Source organism: Sceloporus occidentalis, unplaced genomic scaffold (assembly GCF_023333645.1).
Source record: "Sceloporus occidentalis isolate IW3139 unplaced genomic scaffold, rSceOcc1.0.p SCAF_14, whole genome shotgun sequence".
NCBI lineage: Eukaryota > Metazoa > Chordata > Lepidosauria > Squamata > Phrynosomatidae > Sceloporus > Sceloporus occidentalis.
In genome coordinates, this window is record NW_028316994.1 from 14,315,463 (window position 1) to 14,339,758 (window position 24,296).

General features: G+C 38.8%; 1 protein-coding gene and 1 pseudogene across 1 annotated transcript; both read right to left on the reverse strand.

Annotated features, from left to right (window-relative positions):
• Positions 1 to 2,655: 2,655 nt before the first annotated feature.
• On the reverse strand, positions 2,656 to 10,573 carry LOC149304160 (vomeronasal type-2 receptor 26-like). The gene is made up of 6 exons (XM_089479696.1): positions 10,365 to 10,573; positions 9,354 to 9,645; positions 8,081 to 8,950; positions 7,543 to 7,770; positions 6,924 to 7,047; positions 2,656 to 3,566 (listed from the first exon to the last, which is right to left on the reverse strand). Exons 1-6 carry the CDS (start codon positions 10,571 to 10,573, stop codon positions 2,656 to 2,658), a joined length of 2,634 nt encoding a protein of 877 aa, XP_089335822.1.
• A 3,593-nt stretch (positions 10,574 to 14,166) lies between these two features.
• On the reverse strand, positions 14,167 to 21,331 carry LOC149304161 (vomeronasal type-2 receptor 26-like; annotated as a pseudogene).
• Positions 21,332 to 24,296: the final 2,965 nt, after the last annotated feature.

Sequence of the window (24,296 nt, forward strand, 5' to 3'; positions counted from 1 at the left end):
TGGAATAACAGTCTATGTTTCCAATTAATTGGAAACGCTGTAAAAGTCAAATACATCTAAAACTAGCACAGAGGTCTGTCATGTCTCTCAAGCACCGTTTTCATAAAGTGCTCCCTGACATAAAGGAGCCCCAATCATTCTTTCAAACACATTATTTCCAAATGACTTTTTATAGATAACCATCTTGAGCCAGGAATCCTTGGTGAGGGACTCATCTGTGTTCCTCACTTCTTGATAGTCTTGGGCTATAATTACTCCAAGTCAATGATTATGATCATTACCTTCAACGTCTTCTTAGCTGACAGCTAACTTTTTCAAAAGAAAATGTACAATTGCATCCACTCTGTGGGCTGTATCCAGACTTAGGAAGACTTTGAGTAGACCCACTGAAATCAATGGGACATGACTGGTGACTAATTGAATACTCTTTGCCAGGGGTAGGCAACCTGCGGCCCGCGGGCCGGATGCGGCCCGGCAAGGCCTTGGGACCGGCCCCAGCCCGGTCCTGCCGCCGATTGCCACCAGGGGCTTTGGGGGGCAATTGTCTATAGAAGCCTCAGAAACATGCATTTATATTAACATTTTTTAAAAAAATCAGCTAATTTTTTTGCATGTCCTCCATTTTTTTAAAAAAGTGTCTTCCATTTGAAAATTTTGTCCTACATTTGTCCTGGTTTATTTATATATTTAATTTTTTAAAAAAATTATTTATTTATTTATTTTTGGGCTTCGGCCCTCCAGTTGTCTGAGGGACAGCAACCCGGCCCCCGGCTCAAAAAGGTTGCCTACCCCTGCTCTTTGCTTTCAATAGATCTCCTGTCATTAGGATTGTGCCTGGGTCTAGCCAAGATCTCTTTACCAGAGATCCTGAAAATGTGTCGTGTGCTGAAGGTCTCTCACGAAATGGATGCATAATATGGGGAGGAAAAGAATCCATAGCTGCTTAGAACATATTCATGTTCAGTGAAGTAAAATAATGTGAACTCTACTTAAATTAATTAAGTCCCTCTAAAATGAATTTTTATTACACAGTACATAATACAAATTATACAATCCACATTTCATAATACACTTTTCTCCCTTCTCCCCCTTCCAAAAACAACATTGAGGGAAATACATTCCAATCAAGTTAACAATCATTATCGGAGATGTAGAAAATATCAGGAATTAAACCTCATTTTATCTTCCACTTTTTTAATCCCAATTTCTCATTTATCTTTCCATGATTCTTTATTACTTTCCCCAATATATTTAAGTCTTCTTTTCCGTAAGGAAATCAAATAATATGTATTATACATATATATATTTAAACGAATAAGACTGATTCCAATTTGATTTGTTTTTCCATCCATAAGCAATCACTGCATGAGCAGCTTATAGAAATTGTTTTATTGCATACCTTTGATTACTATTTAATCTTAATTCCCCGAAATTTAGAGTTAGACCATTATCTTTGCTTAATTGTATCTCTATCCCATCTTATTTAATAGAGCAACAACAGGCCTCGCCTGAAAGACAAAGAGCACTCCTTCTGACCACCATCTTGAGGGAGAGAGAGGCAGGCCGGCAGCAACAGGCCTCAACTGATGGCTTTGACTGCTTTGTACATGGTTTTTGAGGATTTTTGTTGCATTGTATGAGATCGCTGAAGTCACTGTTGATGTATTGTATTGCTTTGTGCTATAGCATGTGACATGTAGCTTGTATGTTGTGAACCGCTTTGATCTGAAGGAAAAGCGGTATACAAATAAAAATATTATTATTATTATTATTATTATTATTATTATCCCTATTATTATATTTATCTGTTTCTTAACCTTTGTCTGATCTGCTGTTTCATTTCATAGAATCAAGGGAGTGAAAATAGATTCCAAGGGCCATCCAAGCCCATTCCAGCCATTGGATCATGGCCTGCTAATATTTCCCGGTGAGACTGGGAGAAATATTTCCCCTTCAGTTCCTGATCTTGATTCTATGATTCTGCAACTGAACTAAAATGTCTATCTCCATGCTTTTATTTGAAAATTCGCTGTTCCCAATACAATATTTTAAACAAAATTTCTGGAAAAGTAGATAACATATACTTTTCAATGAGAAGCCCATCCTAATATATCCAATTGTTATATCTAATTTTGAAATTATGGTTTGCTTAATCATGAACTGGAATAACTGGAGAACAGAGTATTTATTTATCATTTATTTCATTTATATTCCCTTTTTCCTCATTGTACATGTCCCAAAGTGGCTTAAAACAAATTACAAAATAACAACAAAAGAAAAAACAGCTAAGAGATATTTCATACAAAAGTTTTTTTAAGGCTAAATAACAATTCTACGAGACCCTACACTAAAACAATTTAAACAAATGCTGCAGCCCTTTTAAAGCATTTAATCATATATACTGTCTTCTTTGAAATACCCACCCCCCCCCCTCACTTTTTACATGGCTTAAGAAACTGGGAAGATACACATTTTATGAAGCTAGAAGAAAACTAGATCAATCATAATCTGAAATAAGAATTCAATAGCAGCATCTCATAATCTATCTATCTTATCTGTTTTGAAGGCATTGCACACTTGCTGCCATTTTGGTACAGATCCAAACAAGACACAGTAGAAAAGAGGAGGGAAGAAGGAGGAAGAAGGAAGAAATGATTAAGTACCAAGATTCTTTTTCCTTACCAGCTGGTCCCTAGTATTGAGCTCAGGTCTCAGTAAAACAATGTAGACCTTAGGGAGAAAAATGAAGCCCAGCAACCCAAAACTAGAGGCCAAAATGGAGAAGATCTCCACAGCAACCATGTATTTCCCTTTGGTGCTCAGGTAGGTGGGAACAAAAGACACCCAAACACTGCAAAAGACCAGCATGCTGAATGTGATGAGTTTGGCTTCATTAAATGTATCAGGCAATGTCCTAGCCATGAATGCCATAGTGAAGCTGATAAAGGCCAGAAATCCCATGTAGCTCAGAGCCATGTAGAACATCACATCTGAGCCTTCATTGCATTGCACTAGGATCTCTCCCATCTGGGAATGCTTGTCCCATTCTGGGAATGGGGGAGAGATGGCCAGCCATATGACACAAATGGCAATTTGAATAAGAGATGCAATAATAATGACTGAGAATGTCAAATACTTTCCTAACCATTTTCTCATCTTGTTTCCTGGTTTGGTGGCCATGAAGGCCAGAACCACTGTGAGAGTTTTGGCCAAGACTGAAGAAACAGCAACAGAAAAAACAATGGCAAACAAGATTTGTCGTAGAATGCAAGAAACAACCCCAGGCTTACCAATGAAGAGCAAAGAGCAGAGAAAGCAAAGGAGCAAAGAGAACAGTAGGATACAAGAAATGGCCCAGTTATTAGCTTTAATGATGGGAGTATTCCTGTGTTGAAATAAGATCCACATCATCACAATGGTCATCAAGGAAAATAAAAGAATCAAACAAACCAAAACCCTTCCCAAGGGATCTCCAAAGGACATGTAGTTTACATATTTGGGAATGCATTGATCTCGATTCTTGTTTGGATGTTGATCATCTGGGCACATGTTGCACTTTTCTGCATCTGGAAGGAGCAAAGATAGTATTTAAAACCTGCATTTTCTGTTAAGCAAATATAGTCAATATTGTGTCATGAAAGGAGGAATTAAACATGCAAGAAAATCATTTCATACACACAATCCCTGAAGTACACGTCAAAAGCAAGTGCCAGCATGTTTACTGGTGTTGTGGTGGACATCACAATTGCTGCGAGGGGCAATAAGTCTCTTATTTGCAGGACAGGAAACATACAGCTGGAAGGTGATGGCACACAAAATAGTGCAAGCCTTAATGCATATTCATACTAGGGTATACAGGGTCTTTTGCATACATTCAATGAAATAATATTAAACATGGTGGTGACATTGAGTTTATGCCAGGCGCTGCAACCTTTGCCTTTCTCGAAGAGATGGGGATACCTCTCCTATCTCCTCCTCCTCCTCTGGAGGCTGACAGACTGAGCTGTAGTAGGGCATTTTTGTTCTAGGCCTGTTTCATCTTCAAAAGCTGTACTCTCAAGGTGGGGGCATGACATATTAATATTAATACTTCAATCTGAATGCTCCTATCCTCCCCATCAAATGATCAAAATTACATTATTTTTAATTAATATTTATATTATTCATACATTCAAAACATCATGTTATACAGGGTATCTCACAGTACTTACAAAAACATAAACCCATAAAATATTTTCCCCCCCAGACATAGACACACAAATTCACATGGTTCTGCCTTTTTACAAAAATAATCCATAACTTGTAATTCTTCCCGTTTAAACATACAACATTGTCCCTCTTGACACCTTTTGAATAAAACACATTTAACATATAATGCACTTCCTACTACTTGTTTTATCTTTAAAGTATTTGTTTAAGACTCAGTTATAGCTTAACCTTTATATAATCATTCCCTTCCGCTAATTTGTTTACTCTTTCTTTTACATTTACTTCTTCTAATATTTACTCATATTAAATGTTTTGAGTTAACTTGCTTAGCCAATGTCCTTTCATTGTCCGATAAACCCCACGACAGACCTTAATATCTTGCAGGTAACCAAATTTGACCTCATTAATCAACATTAACCAACTTAATGCTTAGTGAATAAACTTATAATTTGTTTGTGATACATTATCCATTATCCCAATATAATATTTTCCCATTCTTTCTTCAGAAAAACATAAAAGATGTCCCATTCTTTCTTTATTTGTTTTTCACCTTTTTCTTTCATCCAGCACGTCATTGTGTCCATCTCAGCAATCTCTGGAGCCTTGACAAGCCACTGTTCCGTTGTTGGAGTCTGTTTACATTTCCAGAATTTGGCAAAGGTTATCCTTGCACAAGTTAGCAGATTAAACAACAATTTTCCATGTTTTTTATTCAATTCTTCCTTTATTATTCCCAGTAAAAAGATCTCAGGTAAGAAAGAGATTTGTATCTTAAGCTCTACTGTAATTACATTGTACACTCTCACCCAGTATTCCTTAGCCATTTTGCATGTCCACCACATGTGAAAGTATGATCCAATCTTATTTTCACACTTCCAACAGTATGGACTATTATTTTTGAACATAAAAGAAATTTTCTGAGGGGATAAATGCCACCTGTATGTCATCTTATAAATGTTTTCTTTTAGTTCTTGGTTTACTGTGTATTTAGTTCTTTTCCATGTGTTTACCCATTTCTCATATTCCAAATTTTTTCCCAGATTTTGCGCCCATCGAATCATACTTTCCCTTATAACCTCTTCTTCCGTTTCCCATGCCAATAGCAATTTATAAAGCCTAGTAGTCATCTTCTTTCTTCCTTTGTCAATTATTACCTCCCCCTCAGTTAATTGTTTATTAATTCCAGTTGTGTTTTTTATCCGTTTTCCATCTCTCCCTGATCTGTCTATACAGATACCAGTGGCATTCGATCCCTATTGATTTAAGTTCTTCCTGAGATTTTATTTCTCCTTGCTCATAGTTTGTTTTCATCAGATCCTTATATCTTAACCACTTACACTTAGGTATACTCTCCTTGCCAAAAAACGCTTCATGTGGTGAACATATCTGAGGGATGCCATAGCACATTCGGGATTTAAGCCTTTCCCAGACTTTTAACAAGGCTCTACAGATTATATAACTGGTACAATTTTTATGAACTTTACTTTTTTCATAGAATAAGTACCCATGAAAGCCAAATCTCAGGTTATGTCCTTCAAGTGCCAACAATTTCTCATCATCTAGCAAAAACCACTCTGTTAACCAGACCATAACAGCTGCGAAATAATATATTTTAAGATTTGGAAGACCTAATCCTCCTCGGCTCTTGTCATCCCACATTATTTTTGCTTTTATTCTGGCTTTTTTCTTACACCAAACAAACATCAAGATTTTTCTTTGCCAAGTATCTAAAGGTTTGAACATATGCAGTATCGGGATAGTTTGGAATAGAAAAAGAAATCTGGGGAGGATATTCATTTGAATAACTGAAATTCTACCTGATAATGAAAGTTGCAGTGCCCCCCACCTATCCAGATCTCTCTTGGCTTCTGCCCACATTTTTTTCATAATTATTATGAAAAATATCAATGTTTTATTCATGATTATAATGCCTAAGTATTTTGTTTTCTCTTCAATCTTGTAACCACTTTTTTCCTGTAGTATCTCGTGCTCTTCTCTTCTCATATTTTTTGTCAACATAACTGTCTTATCTTTGTTTACCTTTAGCCCTGATGCTTCCTCAAATTCCTCCAAGATTTGAATTAACCTTTTGATACTGACATTTGGGTCTTCCAAAATATACACTATGTCATCTGCATACAGACACATTTTGTATTCATGATTCTTAATTTTTAGACCTTGTATGCATTTTTCCTCTCTTATTCTATTATTTAGAGACTCCAAAACAAATATAAACAAAAGGGGAGATAAGGGACACCCTTGTCTCGTACCCTTAGAAATTTGGAATTTTTCAGGTTTAGATTGGTTTATAATTAGTTTGGCATTTTGCTCTTTATAGATTTCCTTAATCCAGCTGCCAAATACTGCTCCTGCCCCTTGCTTTTCCAACATCAATAGCAACATCTCCCAACTAAGATTATCGAAAGCTTTTTCCAGATCCATGAAAACAAGTGCTAAGCTTTTTTCATTATGAAAGTCATAATATTCTATTACATTTAGTATGTGTCTTATGTTTTCTTTCAGTTGACGATTTGGCAAAAAGCCACCCTGTTCTTCTGATATCCAGTCCTTCAAAACTCTTTTTAGCCTATCTGCCAAAACCATTGCGAATAGTTTATAGTCTACATTCAACAAGGAGATAGGCAAACATTACATTATTGATTTCAGAAATATGTTGAATGTATTCCCTCTCTCAGGATACTTTCTCAGATTACCTGTCTGCTTTGAAATCATTCCTTCTGAACATTGTGGACAGTCATAACAACAAATCTCTTTGCCCTCATGCATGGTCTTGCTCTGTCCAGGATGGCAACTCTCAACACATCTGGATCTGGGAGGCTTCTGTCAAAAAAATAGGAAACATGTTTAGGGGAAGACCATCTATTTTTCTCTTAGCCCGATGCTGTTGAATTTCATTTTATTGTCAAGAACATAATCGTTAGAATCCTTCATTTTGTACCTCTTCTGGAAGTAGGAAAAGAGCAAGAGCATCGTTCTGTTGAATCCACTTAATCAAGGAATCCAGAGCTCTGAGTTTGCAAGACCTAAGTGGTTTATCACCACTGAGATCATTGGCTCTTGGAGATCTCCTACTGTTAGGTTCAAGATAAGAGAAAGTTGAAAAGAAAGCCAATAAAAGGAACAAAAAGAACAGCAAAAGATTTCTCAACTTGACTTACATTTGCCAGTATAGAACAATTTAACTGTGCTAATATTTAATGGTTGATTTCACACATATATTAAATGTATTCCCCCTGTCAGGATGAGAATTTAATAGAAATGCCTTGCACTTAAACATTTCTGGAAAGAGCATGAAAATAGTAACCAAAATACCTGAATAAAAATGTGATTCCACAACATGGAGTTTTTCTGAATAATAAAATCTTTCCCTTCGGGAGCCAGGGAGTCAGTCCGTCCAATATGGACTCTCCGCACGGACCGATTGGGGAAGGCCACTGTATTCATGATATCAAATCCAATCACCAACTCCCCATTTTCATCAAAAAATATCTCTTCTCCAGCACTATTGTTGAAATGAATGCGTTTCAGGAAGGAATGAAGCTGGAAGGGAGCAGGAAAGAAAAATATTTCAGGACAGGGTTAGTGAAAGAGGTCATTTTGATTTCTCTACAATTTGTGGTCTTCATGCCGTATGCACCTGGAATATTATACACACTTCCCTGTTTCTTTATCATGCACGATGGTAGAGTCTCCATTTCCTAGTTACCAGCAAATATCCTGTTACAGCATTAAGGTACGAGAGTGGGTTAAGGGAGGTGATCTTTTCCTACTGGTGACTAGACACATTGGCAGAGCGCATTACAGCAGTGGGCAGAAGGGATTTAAGAGAAGGGCAAGAGACTCTTCCTACCTGCCAGGGGTGAATATACTGAAGATTCCATGTGCCTCCATCTCCCCATGATTTATGTTTTAACCTTGAAGAAAACATGGCATGAAGAGCATGTGCAATGGCATAAACAGCATTGTAGATGCTGTAACTCTGACCAGACATTCTCATTTCAAAGACAGAGTCAGGCAAACTGCTCAGTTTCTCCTCCCCAGTACAGTTGGTTACAGTGAACTGGTGCAAATTATGACTATGTTGGGGAAACGAGCATTGAAAGGCATTAACCCAAAGGAGAGCTGCAGCATCATTTTCATTTGGATTTAGTTTGGTAAGGTATTGCACATAGCCTTCAATCTCTTTTGTGGGTAGTGCAAAAGACAGAGTACCATTGAAGGATCCTGGAGTGAAAAATTCACTGGAGATTGTGGATGTGAAATCCCACTGAGCTGTGATGATCCATATTTTCTCTGTTGGCTTCATTTCAACAAACTCATTGAAATATAAAATCATCCTCAGGCCCTCCATGGATTGGGAATCCCCATGAATAAGAATCACATCGGTATCAGTTGATGAAAGAATCAAATGCATTCTTGATAATTTATCATTGTAAGGTATTTTTCCTTCTGTATATCCTGCCCAGTGCTGCTTCATTCTTGGAATAATTTCCTTGAAAGCTAAACAAATGCTACTTTGGAGTAGCTGAGGAATCAGGGTCCTCAATAACATTTCTCCATTGTCATCATCTGAAACAATGAGGCCAATCCAGGTCCATCCAAAATGCTTCAGCAGCTTGATAATTGCAACATATTGAGCACTTTCATTTGGGATCATTCGGTAGAAAGAAGGGAATTGAACTTTATCTTTCAATGCAGGGTCAAAGGAGCCATAACTGAGCTAAGGAGAAAGAAAATGATCTTTTTAGAGCAAAAAGAAAAAAAGGAGATTTGATAAAAATTATTTGAAGCTGTTTTGTCCCCAATTCAGACACTTATCACCTCTGCGAGTGGCAAGCCGGAATGGAGATGTTGCAGACAAAAGGATTTTTAAAAAGTAATCCAGCACTATTTCCCTCAAACCCCCCCCCCAGTTTGAAAACCGGTCAAAAATGGTTTAAATCTGACTTCCTGATGGGGACAATTATTTTCAAACTGAGTTGAAAGGGAATTTTCCTTGGACAAGTGACTGAAATATTTGACTCTTACCAATTTAGAGGGATTGAGTAAGATGGGGTCTAAAATGAGTCATCCCTTTCACTTTCCAGATAGCTACCCTTATTGATATAGCTGAAGAAACGTACCTGTGCCATCTTATAGATGTTCAAGATGTGAGGCATCTGCCTAGAATTGTGAGATGAGAGCCCACCAATGATGGCCATTAGCATGTATTTCCTCTTGCAGAGATAGTTAGGAGGATTCCCATCTCCTGTGAACAGGAGAGTCATAGTCCCAGAACATGTTCCCATTTCATTGTAAGCTTTTTGAACCACACATTCTCCCAATGTGGTATTAGATAATAGCTGGGTATTTCTGTTTATCTCTTTAAGGGCAAATTCAAATACAAAATACTGCTGGATCAGTTTAGGTACAATGCTGCAATGAGATGTTCACATGATCTGAGTGTTCCCACATTCTTCAAAGCATGCTTACACCACATGAACTGATCTACACACATTTGATGTTCAGTTTGATTCAAAGACAGTCATATGTAGCAGAGAATGATTCCAATGAATGGAGTTGGCAGGTCATGACTCACAGAGTTTTCATTCTTTTCAGTGACCTGTCAATCCAATCCTTACAGTTTTACTTAATCGGAGTGTATGTACCTTTAATTTCTAAATGTACAAATGTGATGAACGACAATCATCACCATACCAAGCTTTCTGTGTGCTTGTTGGGATGGACTGTATGCAGACATCAATAAGATTTTGAAATATAAAGATTTATGAGAAGCTCAGTTATCAGAAGAAGAAGAAAAAGCTGAAACCCTCTATGTTTACAAAAGCATACATAACAGCAAGCTTGCTGAAGTGGTTTAAGTGTTGGAGTAGAACTCTGGATACAAGGATCTGAATCCCTGTTTCAACATAAAGCCCATTGAGTGCCCTTAGGCTAGTCTCAATGTTCCAACTTTAGTCAAGCTGAGTCAAAAGTCAAACCACTCTGAATACATTTTGCCAAGAAACAGCTACTGATGCGTTCATATTGTTGTTGTCATAGGTCAGAAATGACCTGAAATCACACAATACACCATTCAATCAAACCTATTTATTATACCAATGACTATTCTGTATAATGAAACAGTTACTTACTAGCCACTTATCTCCTCATCTGGAAGTCTCTTGAAGAGAATCTCTTGCAATGCAGGTATAACAAAAGAGACAAAGTCACCAATGGCAATATCTTCTGCAAGTGAAGGCAAGATATTTTCAACCTTTGTCTTCCAATCACATCCAGAGTTCACATTCTTGCTGGCATTAGGAGGCAATTGCAGCAGCAAAAGGAGCAGAAGCAATGACATCCGCTTGACTAAAAGCAAACCTGGGCCCCAGATACACATGTATTCTATCATGAGGATAAGTGCATGGAATACCAGCAGTCTATGTTTCTAATTACCTGGAATAGCTGTAAAGGGCAAATAAATTGAACGTCTCTTATGGATCTCAAGTACCATTTTCATAAAGTCCTTTCTGACTTCAAGGAACCCTCAAGAACTCTGTCAAACATATTGTTTTGACCTTACTTTTTATAGATAAACATTTTAGGTCAAGAATCCTTGGAGGCTGCCTCATCTGTGTTCTTGGCTTCTTGATAGCCTTGGGCTACAATTAATAAAAGTCAAAGATTATAATTACCTGACTAGTCATCTTCACTACCAGCCAAAGTAAAGCCAAAAACAAAAAGTGCATGTACAATTGTATCTAGTCTGTGGTTTGGATCCAGACTTCTTGAAACTCAGAGTAGATGTACTGAAACCAATGTGATAGTCATGAGTACTTTAATATGCTTTTTGTTAGGTTTCATCTTATTATAACAGTACTCAGATCTATCCAAATCTCTTAACCAGAGATCCCGAGAATGTTTGAGTCCTGGGTGCTGGGGGTCTCTTAAGCAATGCAGGGATATTGTGGGGAACAAATAAATGGCCCATGTTGAATGAAGTAAGATAATGCTTGGTGTAATTTTTCATTTCATAGAATCAAGGGAGTCAAAATGTATCCCAAGGATCATCTAATCCCACTCTGGCTATACAAAAATACATTATTGGAGTACTCCTGATAGATGGCCTTTCAAAGTTTAACTATAAAGCATTCCAGTGGAAGAGGGCCTGTCACTTTTCAAGGCAGTCCACCCCAAGAATGAATAACTCTTTTAATGTCAGGATGTTTTTCCTAAGGTTTAGGTGGTACCCTTTTTCTTGCAATTGAAATCTAACAGTTCACGGTGAAGTCTCTGGAGCAGCAGAAAATAAGCTTTCTTGCATTGATTTTTGCTGTTTACTTGGGGAAAGTACACAAAATGAAAAATGAACTCACACATTATACCCATATGTATGTGATAAAATGTCCAACACTGTGGCTGCAACCTTTTCCAGTTTGTGAAACACAAATATTCTGTGAACGAGAGACCTCCAAATCACACAATTCTAAGCAGCCGTTGCAGACTCTGGGCCATGAATTCCTTACTTGAGTCTATCCATATGGAATGTGGTCTTCCTTTTTTCTTATTGCCCTCCACTTTTCCAAGCATTATCACATTTTCTAAGGACTCCCTTTATGGGACTCAGGGGTGTGTGGCACAGAGAATGGTCACCAGATGGGGTGGATCCCTTGCCAGGATTCCTGGTGCCAGGGGTCACCCTAGACTCCTGTCAGCATCTTCCCTGTCATTCCTGTGTTCTGACACCGGGAAAGAATTCACTGATCAACAGTTGGGTTGGTTGATACCAGGATACCCATGCTTTTGTCCAACCCTGCATTCAGCCATACACAATAAAGTTGTGGCCCTTTTTCCCCCTTGCATATTGTCATCCTGTGTTGTCTTTCTCTCCTTGGAACATCACCCTTGTATCAGCAAAAATGCCTTTGTCTTGGTAGCTTTATAAATCAGCTATGATTGGAATTCATAATCCCATTCTTTTCACTTTATGTACTGGACCACACTGGCACAATTATAATTTTATTTCTACAAACTAGTTCAACAATGAAATATTAAGAGGAAAGATTTATTTAGAAAGAGGGAAAGGAAGAGAGAATTACTGTTTTAACCCATACACTGATTAAGGTGGAATATGATGATTCAAGAAAATTCTAACAGTGTGAAAGTCTAATTCAAATCAGAAAGATGGATCATAAATTCGATGTGATTCCACTCTGTGATTGCAGTCAAATTTGAGGGGTAGTTCAAAGAGCTCAGTCCACTTCATGAGAACAGAATTCAAAGCATCCAATATCCAATATCAAAAGATAATCCAATATCAGTACTGAAGACACATTCTCCCTCTCTCTCAACAAAAAGAAGCATAGATGTGGTTCTTGACAGTGCATCCTACATAGTAAAATAGATTCTGAATATGTTTTGAAGGGATTCCAAATATGCATTCACATTTTCCAACAACAACAAAAATGTGCTCATCTCTGCTGTTTGTGTTTCTGGATATTAAGAAGATTCTTCCTAATGAATAAAGTGGCACTACAAACTACGAAGCTTACCATTGTACATTTTGATTCATAAGATGCCATGAAATTGGAGGAAAACTAGAGAACAGTAGCAAGGACTAGAGAACAGTAACCTACCAGGAAGCTATATATGATTGATGCCTAAAAAGACAAAACTTCTATTGAATTCATTAGCTGCACTGAATTTTCCTAGTGCCTGCATTTTGCAGAGGCCACTTGGAAACCTTGGCAAAGTATATTAGAATGTAAGGTCCTTTGGGCCCAGAATCCTATTCATTTCAGATGGTGGTCTGTCAGGGTAGGAGACATACATGACTTTGGAGAATATCATATGGGCTTCCTCCTGGCCCTAGAGCAGACTGAGGGGGATTCAGATTGGGTGTTACCACACACCTCTTTCCTCAGACCGGAAGCATCACAACCCAATTTTAGGCAGATCTGTCCCCAGTCTGTCCTAATCCTGTCCTTCGCAAAGAATGAAAGTTACCCTTTCTTTGCAAAAGACAGGATTAAGACAGATCGGAGACGGATCTGGCTAAGATCGAGTCACAATATCTCCAGTCTGAGGATGACAGTGTGCAATAATGCCTGATCTGAAATTTTCCCCCCAAATTTTCAGTCCACTCTGGGGCCGGGAAGAAGCCTGTGTGATAATCTCCTATCTTGTTCTGAATGAAGGTGGGTCCCTGATTTCCTAGCATGGCCTGTTCTTTGTTCCTCTTCAGACTGGGAGACATAATTCTATTTCAGTGCCACATCCTGATCTTATAATTTTACACTTCAATTAAAAGGCTTTGTCTCTGTGCTTCTATTTTTCCATTCTCCATTCCAAATATAGCTTTTTAACTGGCATTTTTGCGAAAGTAGAACCTGAAGCCAATTAATGAAAGAGTCTTTGTTATATAAAATTATTATATATAATTGTTATATGTATTTTTGAAATGATGATTTACCCTGTTATAAAAAGGAATAAATTATACTTATTTATTATTTCTTTCATTTATATCCCAATTTTCTTGTTGCATAGACCCCAAAGTGGCTTAAACAAGTTATTAAAAAAAGGACATCTAAAAGGTATTTGATACAAAGGCTTTTAAAAACACTAAATAACAGTTCTCTTACAAGAACCCAACACTAAAACAATTTAACTTAGTCCTGGATCTCGTTTTAAGCATATAGTCCTGTGAAGAGAACCACAGCATCTTTGGGCAACAGTCACAGATCCAAGTTTTTTATGGTCTTCTTTGAGATACTTTCTTCACCTTTTTGCACTGGTTAAAAACTGGGAAGATACATTTTATATTGCTAGAAGAAAATTAGGTAATTTGTGAACTGTTATAAAAATTCAGTAACAGTATTCTATAGTGTGTGTGTATGTGTACACTTCCTAAAGGCAACACACAGAAGAGACGGGTAAGAAAAAAGGAGGGGGACATCAGTAAATTCTAGGATTCTTTTTCCTCACCAGCTGATCTCTGATATTCAGCTCAGGTCTCATTAAAACAATGTAGAACTTAGGGAGAAAAATGAAAGCCAGCAATCCAGAGCTAGAGGCCAAGATGGAGAAAATCTCCACAGCCACCATGTATTTCCCTTTGGTGCTCAGGTAAGTGGGGACAAAGGACACCCAAACACTGCAGAAGACCAGCATGCTGAAGGTGATCAGCTTGGCCTCATTAAAAGTATCAGGCAACTTCCTGGCAAAGAAAGCAACAGTGAAACTGACAAAGGCCAGAAGTCCCATGTAGCTGAGGACAATGTAGAACATGGCATCTGAGCCTTCATTGCATTGCACTATGATCTGATCCACATGAGACTGGATGTCCCATTCTGGAAATGGGGGAGAGATGGCCAGCCATACAACACAAATGACAGTTTGAACGAGAGATGCAAGAATAATGACTGAGACCGCTAAATGTTTTCCTACCCATTTTCTCATCCTGTTTCCTGGTTTAGTGGCCATAAAGGCTAGAACTACTGTTAGGGTTTTGGCCAAAACTGAAGAAATAGCAATAGAGAAAACAACAGCAAACAACGTTTGTCGTAGAATGCAAGACACAACCCCAGGCTTGCCAATAAAGAGCAAAGAGCAGACAAAGCAAAGAAGCAAAGAGAAGAGGAGGGTACAGGTAATAGTCCAGTTATTGGCTTTAATGATGGGAGTATTCTTGTGCTGAAAGAAGATCCACATCATCACAAGGGTCATCAGGGAAAAGGAAAGGACCAGTGAAACCAAAACCATTCCCAAGGGTTCTTCAAAGGACATGTAGATGATATATTTGGGAATGCATTGATCTTGATTCTTGTTTGGATGGTGATCATCTGGGCACATGTTGCAGTTTTCTGCATCTGGAACATGAAAGATAGCATTTTTAAAAAACACCCTGCATTTGCTGTTCCTCAAGAATTGCCACTATTGTGGTATGAAATGACGCACTAAACATATAAAAAATCATTTCATACATACAATTTATGAAGTGCACTTCAAATTTTGTTCAAAAATGAATGTCAGTATGTTAATTGATGCTGTGGTAGGCATCACAATTGTGGAGCAGGACATGATGACCCTCTTATTAGCATGGCAATAAGCATTGATCTAGAAGCTGAACTAGAAAACTTCTTGTTGTCCCCAATTTGTCTTTATGTTCAAAAGCATGGATGGCTGCGATGACATTCTGTTGGTTTTCATCATTATTGTGTGCCTTCAAACCAGTTCCAACTTACAGTGACCCTAAGGGGAACCTATCATGAGGGTTTCTTGTCAAATATACTTTTAGAGGAGGTTTGCCATTGCCTTTCCCTGAGGCTGAGAAAGTGTGACTAAGGCCCAGTACAGACGGGCACAGGGCTGGGCATCCAGACACGCTCAGCCCTAGTGACGTCACAGGTGTGCACACCTGTCAACAAAGGGGGCACCACAGTTGCACAGCTGTGGCACCGCATACAGATGCCTGTCAGTAGAAGCAGCATCATAGGGCTGCATCGCAGCCCTTATGACAACGCAAAAAAGGAGCCTCCTAGAGTGGCTCCTTTTTGAGTGTGCATCTGTGCTTCCCAAGATCACTCAGTGGTGTTTGTGACCTAGTGGGAAGTTGACACTGGTCTCCAAAGCCTTCAGTCTAAGACTGAAACCACTATACCATGCTGGCTTTTTGATAGTAATCTCCCTTGGTTGAAAATACTACTATTGTATGACAAATCAACATGTGTAGTATTTTACATAGAACATTTCTCATATTCTTTCTGATTCCAATGCTACATGTGATCTGATTCTAGTGGAATTAATGTGCCCTATATTTTCAATTAAGGATAGATGACTTTCAATTTGTGCAGCCCAAGAATACAGACACGAGCCACGACATGTGTGATAGACCCCTTGCTTTCATGAGCTCATTGTCTTGGCTAAAAGGGGACTAGCCAAGTGAATAAAGAGAATGGTTAGTGCCACTTTACAGTGCATGGTTTTACCATGCTTCAAAGAAGAAGCTCTTTTCCATTCTTTGCAAAAGATGGGAGAAGTCCCGATTGGGTACAAGATGCCTCCGATCTGGGTAGGGAATTGTGATAACACCCATTTTTACATGGTGTCATCCCATGCCCAGACTGGGGGAAAAGCTGTGCAATAATCGCCACAGTTATAGTGATAACTAGGACATAGTGACCTGCAGGATTCTGGCAATCCAGTGTAAATCAAATACCCCACAATATCAGTGTAGATCAAATGAAAAATAATAGTTATCCTATGAACAATGAAAAGAAAACTCACACATTAAGAAACCAGCTACTACAATATTCAACAAGCTGTGCAAGAAAACTGACAAGGACAAATTCTGAAGGACTGCTAGTGAGGGTGGGCACAGGCCCTCAGGATATTCCTTAGCCCTGCCCACTTTACATTGTTAGGCATGTTGGAAAAATGTATGTCCACTCAATCCGTCCCTGAATTTTCTAATGCCTCCCTGAGGTGAGCACATCTTTTAAAGAAATGCCATTGATATTTTAGTCATAATAACCTTTAATGAAATCCACTCTGTTTTGGATAGACATATATTGTTACATTTACCTGTGCTCACATTGCACTAGTAGTACAGCAGTGACAAAGTCAAAACAGCAAGCAGTATCCATAATCCAACCATCCATGGTCAGGAGCCCCAAATCCTAAACAAAGTTCCCTAGTACCTGACTACAAGGTCAAGAAAAAGTCCATGGTCATAAAGTCAGATTTCACTGTAAATGCAGGATTGAGACAGAAATCAAGTTTGTTTCCAGCAATGGAAATGGGATAAGCCCTTGATGTTCAAGGCACTCTTGCCTCACCCAACTTGTAGACCGTATTTTAGGAGGGTGTTTTTCCACTATGCAAGTGGATTCAGGGACTGAATCTGTGCCAGATGCTGCAGCCTTCACCTTTCTAGAGGAGATGGGGATACCTCTCCTATCTCCTCCTACATCTCTGGAGCATTTGGAATGGCTGACAGACTGAGCTGGAGAAAAGTCTACTTCATCTTCAAAAGTCAAACTCTCAAGCCTAACAGGCAGATATGCTTCATCCTCAGAAGTTGAACTCTTAAGGCAGGTTGTGAAATTAATTAACATTAATACTATAGTATTAATGCTTCTAGTCCTTCTCATTAAATAGAAAAGATCAAAACAAAATTATGGATTTCATAAGCAGGGGCTTGACAGGTAGGTCAGTTTCACCCTCAGAAACCAAACTCTCAAGGGATGGCATGACATTAATTAACATTAATACTTCAATATTAATGCTTCCAGTCCTCCTCATCAAAGAGAAAAGATCAAAACAAAATTGTTGATTTTGCAAATATGTCAAATGTATTCCCCATCTCAGGATGCTTTCACAGATTACCTGTCTGGTTTGAAATCATTCTTTCAGAACACTGGAGACAATCATAGCAACAAATCTCTTTCCCCTCACGCATGGTCTTGCTCTGTCCAGGATGGCAACTCTCAACACATTTGGATCTGGGAGGTGACTAGAAAAAAAAGTGGGCATTAGTATTTGGATAAACAAACTTTTTCCCCTCTTCGCTCTATTATGTTGAATTTCACATAACTGAAAATCACATAATGATACAATACTCTTAGAAATCCTTCATTTTCCACCTCATCCAGAGAAATATCTTTTAACTAATTATTTCCACTCAGATTTTACTGTTCTGAAACCCAGATAAAATCTGTTTCCATAAGGACTTTCCTTCATCTTGGCAATAGAGCAACTTTATTTGGTAGACCCACTACAAGTCAAAATTATTAAACAGAGGCTTCTGTACTTTGAACTTTTCCTAAGACAATGTCACCCTTTGCTGGGGTGTGAGGGGATAAAATGAAAGGAAGTAGGAAAAAACAAGACCATACTATAGTTGGATTAACTCAGTGAAGAATACTAGATGCCTGAGATTGCAATACTTGAGCACCTGAAGACAAAGGATGATCAGAACTCTTGGAGGTTTGCTACTGATAGGGCCATCATAAAACAAAACTGGCGAGAGAGCCAAGAATAAGAACAACAACAAAGGATTTCTCAGCCTGGGCTAAAAATGCCAGCATAGAACAATTTAAATTAGGTCCTGATTATGGATTCTCAATAATCTGTGCCACATGAATCCCTTACTCTTAAAAAAATCTCCAGCAGTATCAGGGAAATAATAACTAATCATACCTGAATAAAACTGGGGTTCCACAAAATGGAGTTTTGCTGGATAATGAAGTTTTTCATTTCAGGAGCCCGAGGGTCAGTCCATCCAATGCGGATTCTTCGCAAGGAATGATTTGGGAAGGTGACTGTGTTGATGATATCGTATCCCGTCACCAGCTCCCCATTCTCATCAAAAAATATTTCCTCTCCTGCACTATTGTTGAAATGAATTTTTTTCAAGAATGAATGAAGCTAGAAAGGAGTATGCAAGAAAAAAAATCAGGGTAGGGGAGGTGAAAGGGGACACTTTAATTTGTGTCCAGTTTGTTGAAATCATGCCTTGGGAACATCATGCACAATGTCTTGCATCTATAATCATGTATGCTGCACTTTCCTCATACTGAAGAAAATTCTTACCATCTTGCCCAAATACCAGGAAGATGATATAGGCCTGTTACAGACTGCCAAAATAAAGCTGCTTTGGGTCTCTTTGGAGGTATGCTATTTAAATGATGCATGCATCCTAAGAATCCGGAAGCTGCACCAAAGCTGCATTCCAGTGCTTAGGAATGGAGTGTGGCTTTGGCGCAACCTCCGGACTCTTAGGACCCATGCATCATTTAAATAGCATACCTCCAAAGAGACCTGAAGCGGCTTTATTTTGGCAGTCTGTAACAGGCCATAGACAAGAGAAAGGGACTTAAAAACTATTGGCATTCCCACTAGAATACACAGTCCGTTGCAAGTATCTGAACTGTCAAGGATTTGGAGGAAAGTTGATCCTACACTTTCCTATTTGCCAAGGAAGTTCCTGTTACAGCATTCAGTCACAGAGTGGTTAAAAAGTTCCCTTGTTTCCTATTCATGACCAAACATCTTGGTGGAGCTCAACAAAAGCATGGGAACAAGGACATTAGAGAAGGGCAAGAGATTTTTCCTACCTGCCAGGGGTGGATATTTCGAGGGTTCTACCTTTCTCCATGTCCCCATGCTTTGGGCTTTGATCTTGAAGAAAACATGGCATGAAGAGCATGTGCAATGGCATAAACAGAATTGTAGATGCTGTAACTCTGACCAGACATCCTCATTTCAAAGACAGATTCAGGTAGGCTGCTCAGTTTCTCCTCCCCAGTACAGTTGGTTGCATTGTCTTTGTATATATCATATTGCGGGAGTGAACATTGAAAGGCATGGGGCCAAATGAAAGCTGCACCATAATTTTCCCTTGGATTCATTTTGTTAAGATATTGTACATAGCCTTCTACCTCTTTTGTGGGCAGGGCAAAGGACAGAGTGCCATTGAGAGATCTGGGGGTGAAAATTTTGCTTAAGGTTGATGTAAAGTCCCACTGAGCTGTGATGATCCAAACTTTCTCTGTTGGCTTCATTTTGCCAAATTCATAGAAATATAGAATGATCCGGAAGCCCTCCATAGATCCGGAATCTCCATGAACAAGAATCACATCTGTATCAGTAGATGAAAGAAACAAATATAGTCTAGATACTTCATAAGGGATATCTTCACTGTCTTCTCTCCAGTGCTCATTCACTATTGGAATAATTTCCTTGAAAGCTAAACAAATGCTACTTTGCAATAGCTGAGGAATCAGATTCCTCAGTATTATTTCTCCACTATCATCAGCGGTAACAAAGAGACCAATCCAGGACCATCCAAAATGCTTCAACAGCTTGACAATTGCAACATACTGAATGCTTACATTTGGGATCATTCGGTAGACAGCAGGGAACTGAATTTTATCTTTCAGTGCAGGATCAAAGAAGCCATAACTGAGCTAAAGAGAAAGACAATGATGTTTTTAGAACCAATGAAAAAAGAATCTTGCATTTTCCTCATTATAAATTATTTGAAAAGAGACTGGACAGCTACCTGCTTGAAATGTTTAAACCAAACCTGCACTGAGCATGCAATTGGGCTCAATGGCCCCTGAGGTACCTCCCAACTATATGATCTTACGGTGTTATGATTCTATGCTACAAAAATATCTGGCAAGACAGAGGTGGAAATACAGTCCGCCCTCCCTATATGCGGGGGATCTGTTCTGGACTCCCCGCATATGGGGAAATAAGTGTATACTCAAGCCCCATAGGAAATAATGAGGCATGTGCTCACAGTGGCACATGGGGTGCACGGCACAGGTACACACCTCATTACTTCTAATGGGGCTTACTTTCCATGTAAGCTCAAAGCTGCAGAAGGCAAGCCCACCTATGAGGAGGGCCGGCTGTAACAGGTTTGATGTGCAACAAATGTCACCAAGGAACAGTCATCAAGATTTACATTCTCAAGACAGAAAGGAACAGCATAGGCCTAACTATATGATATATGTAAGAAAACTCGGGAGAGATTTCTCACACAGTTTATGTCCAGGAATTTGAAGTAGAGAGACAATGGTGTGAGCAGTTTCTTTTACAATGACGTTGTACTGCCTTGGATTTTTTTTGCTGGCCTTAATTCACCAACCAGCACTTTTGTCCTCACTTCAGTTCCCAACATCCATGCAGGAAGCAATTTGGAACAGAGATGTTTAAAATAAAGCTACCACAATTTGTCTCATTCCCCCCTCCCATTTGTGATGTAAGTCAAAAATAGTTCAAATCTGTCTGCCTGAGAGGGACAACTTTTGCCATCTAAGAGGAAAGGCATTTTTGCCGAGACAAAAGTGAATGGATTTTTTCACTTTCACCAATATGGAGGAGCTGGGTGGTTATGATCTTAAATGACTCATCCCCTTTAATCCTCCAAATAGTTGTCCTCATTTGTTCATCTGAAGAAGCCTACCTGTGCCATCTTATAGATGTTCAAGATGTGAGGCATCTGCTTGGAATTGTGAGAGGAGAGCCCACCAATGACAGCCATCAGCTTATACTTCCTCTTGCAGAGATAGTTAGGAGGATTCCCATCTCCTGTGAACAGGAGAGTCATAGTCCCAGAACATGTTCCCATTTCATTGAAAACTTTCTGAACCGACAGTTCACCCAATGTAACATTGGACAATAGATTAGTATTTTTGTCTATCTCCTTAAGGGTAAATTGAAATGCAAGATACTGCTCAAGGGATTTGGGCACAATGCTGCAATAAGATGTTCACACAGTCTGAATTTTCCCACATTCCAGAAAACAGGCCAGCACCACTTGTATAAATGCATATATATTTGACTTTCAATTGAATTCAGACATAGTCACTTAAGGGAGACTGACTGACATTAGTGGACTTAGCAAGTCATGACTCACAGAAATTTCATTTCTTAAATAGAGTATATTTTATTTTAATTTCTTAAGATATGAATGATGATAAATTAGAATGTTCTCCATACTTGACCTTCCTACATACTGGTTGGGATTGTTTGTATACAGACATAAGATTTGAAAATCAAAATATTCACCAGACATTTAGTTACCAGAGGCAAAAGAAAGAAGAAATCACTCTAAATTTACAAGAGAATTGATGACAGCCACAACATTCTACCATAGTTATTACCTAGACCAATGACTTTTCTGTATAATGAAACAGTTACTTACTAGGAACTTTTCTCCTCATCTGGATGTCTTTTAAATGAAATCTCTTGAAATGTACTCATCAAAAAGGAGACAAAGTCACCAATGACAATGTCCTCTTTAATAACACAAAATAAATGGTCAACCTTTGTCTTCCAATTGCAAGCAGCGTTCAAACTCTTGCTGGTATTAGGGGGCATGTGCAGCAGCAAAAAGACCAGAAGCAGTGGCATCTGCCTGACTAAGAGCAAACCTATGTAACAGACACACCTGTATACAATCATTAGGACAGGTGTATGGGAGCCCAGTCTTAGTTTCCAATTCCCTGGGACAGCTCTAATGGTGAAATAAATGTAACAATTGCGCAGACTCTAGTCCTGCCTCTGAAGCACCATTTTCATAAAGTCCTCCCTGGTTTCAAGGAACCTCCAAGACCTCTGTCAAACTGATTGTTTTGATCTTATCTTATTCTTTATAGATAAGCATGGTAAATCAGCAATCCTTGGTGGCTGACTCATTTGTGTTTTTGGCTTCTTGATCACCCTGGGCTACAATTACTCCAAGTCGGTGATTAAGCTAATGACCCTGTCAGTCTCCTTAGCCAGCAGGGAAATTAAAGAAAATATGCACAATTGCATACAGTCTTTACGATGGGTCCAGACTTAGTCAGACCTTGATCACATACGTTGATGTCAATGGGACATGAGTCATGACTAATTGAACACTCTATGGCTAGCCTCTTATTAGGAACGTGCCAAGATTCAACGCAAATGTCCACTCTATTCTGGGACATAACAATACACAGAAGCAGGGCTGGAGGTGTAAAGCTTTCCTCCCTACTTTTTAAAAGCATCTCACTAACTTTGCCCCACTTGGTCTGTTCCAAATCTGCCTGATCCAAAGCAACTGCTATCTGTTAAAGAAAACAACATTTCAACAGCTTTGAATTAAAGGCTAAAACAAAACATTTAAGAGCAATTTAAAAAAGAAGAAGTAGAATTTTAGGACTGGTCAAAGGATTTGTACTTCATCAAGGAAATTCTATCAAGAAATAACCTGCTATTGGCAAATGATTCATGCAGCAATGGAAAGCATTCTTGAAATATGTATTCCTTTTGAACCACACTTATTTTTACTGAATATGACTCATAATGTAAAAAATGTAAAATTGAATAGAATCATTCTATATATGGTTAAGTGCGCAAGAATATTGTTTGCACAATATTGGAAAATACCAGATAACCCATCTATCGAAGAATGGCTGATTAGAATTTATGAAGCCAGAAGTATGGATATATTGTCTGCTTTATTAAAGGGAAAATCTAAAGAAAGTTTTGAAAAAGAATGGAGTGTTCTAAAAACATTTGAGGAAAAGGGTAAAATATACAATTGAATAATAGTTACGGTTGATTCTAAACTGTGTAATTTGTATATCACCATGAGAATGCATTATTACTATAGGTTGTATATATGGAGTAAATAAGTAATTTACAATATGCGGTAAATATCCAAATGTAAAGGAAATATAACTAGAAGGACAGTGATATCGATGATCTTATGTAAATATATGTGTGTATGTTATAATGTCGATATGTATTTCTATTGTTTAGTGTAGATATATGTTGTTTTAGGGTTTCTATTCTTTTTTCTTTTCTTTATTCTTTATTCTTTATAGATTGTTATACTTTATTCTTAATAAAAATTAATTAAAAAAATAACCTGCAAAAGTATTCAAAAATGTTAAATGTATTAAAAAGAAAATTCAAAGGATTCAAGATCTATCATAACTTTGCACGGTGTCGAGGAAAGTGGTGACTTTTTAAATTTTTGATCTGTAAAAATGGAAATAGGGAAAGATTTACATTTTTAATTACAGCCTTAATATACTGGCTAACATTAATAAAATCAAGTTTGCTCCTGAGATTCCAATTAGAACAGCTCCATTTAAGGCGCGTTACAGACCGCCCCTTTGGGGCGGCCTGTAGGCGCACCTTTCCCCGCCGGATCAGGGCCTCAGCGGCCAGAGCGGCAGCCGCTGAAGTCCCGTTCCGCCGCTTTCCGGGCCGCGGGGAAGCGGCAAAAGGCCCCTTCCCCGCAGCCTGGAAAGGGGTGTCCTTGGGGCTTCAAGCCCCAAGGACACCCCGCGGCGGCGGGGAGAAGGAGAAAGGGGCCGTTTGGCCCCTTTCTCCTTTGGTCCGCTGGGCGCAGCCATCTGAAGGCTGCGCCCAGTGGACCAAACCAGGAAGGAGCTCCGAAACGGCCGCGACCCCAATACATCACAACTGCGCCACCTCATTTGGAGGCGGCGTGATCATCATGTATCGATGGCGGCGGCCTTGTGGAATGGCCGCCACCATTTTGTGCACACGCAGCGTGCACTAGGGTTAGGGCG

Coding starts and splice junctions, on each gene's coding strand:
- LOC149304160 (XM_089479696.1), bottom strand. CDS start 10,573: ATGTCATTGCTTCTGCTCCTTTTGCTGCTGCAATTGCCTCCTAATGCC. Junction 9,646..10,364: donor GATGAGGAGATAAGTGGCTA/GTAAGTAACTGT, acceptor ATCTCATTGCAG/CATTGTACCTAAACTGATCC. Junction 7,048..7,542: donor GGAATCACATTTTTATTCAG/GTATTTTGGTTA, acceptor TTTTGACAGAAG/CCTCCCAGATCCAGATGTGT.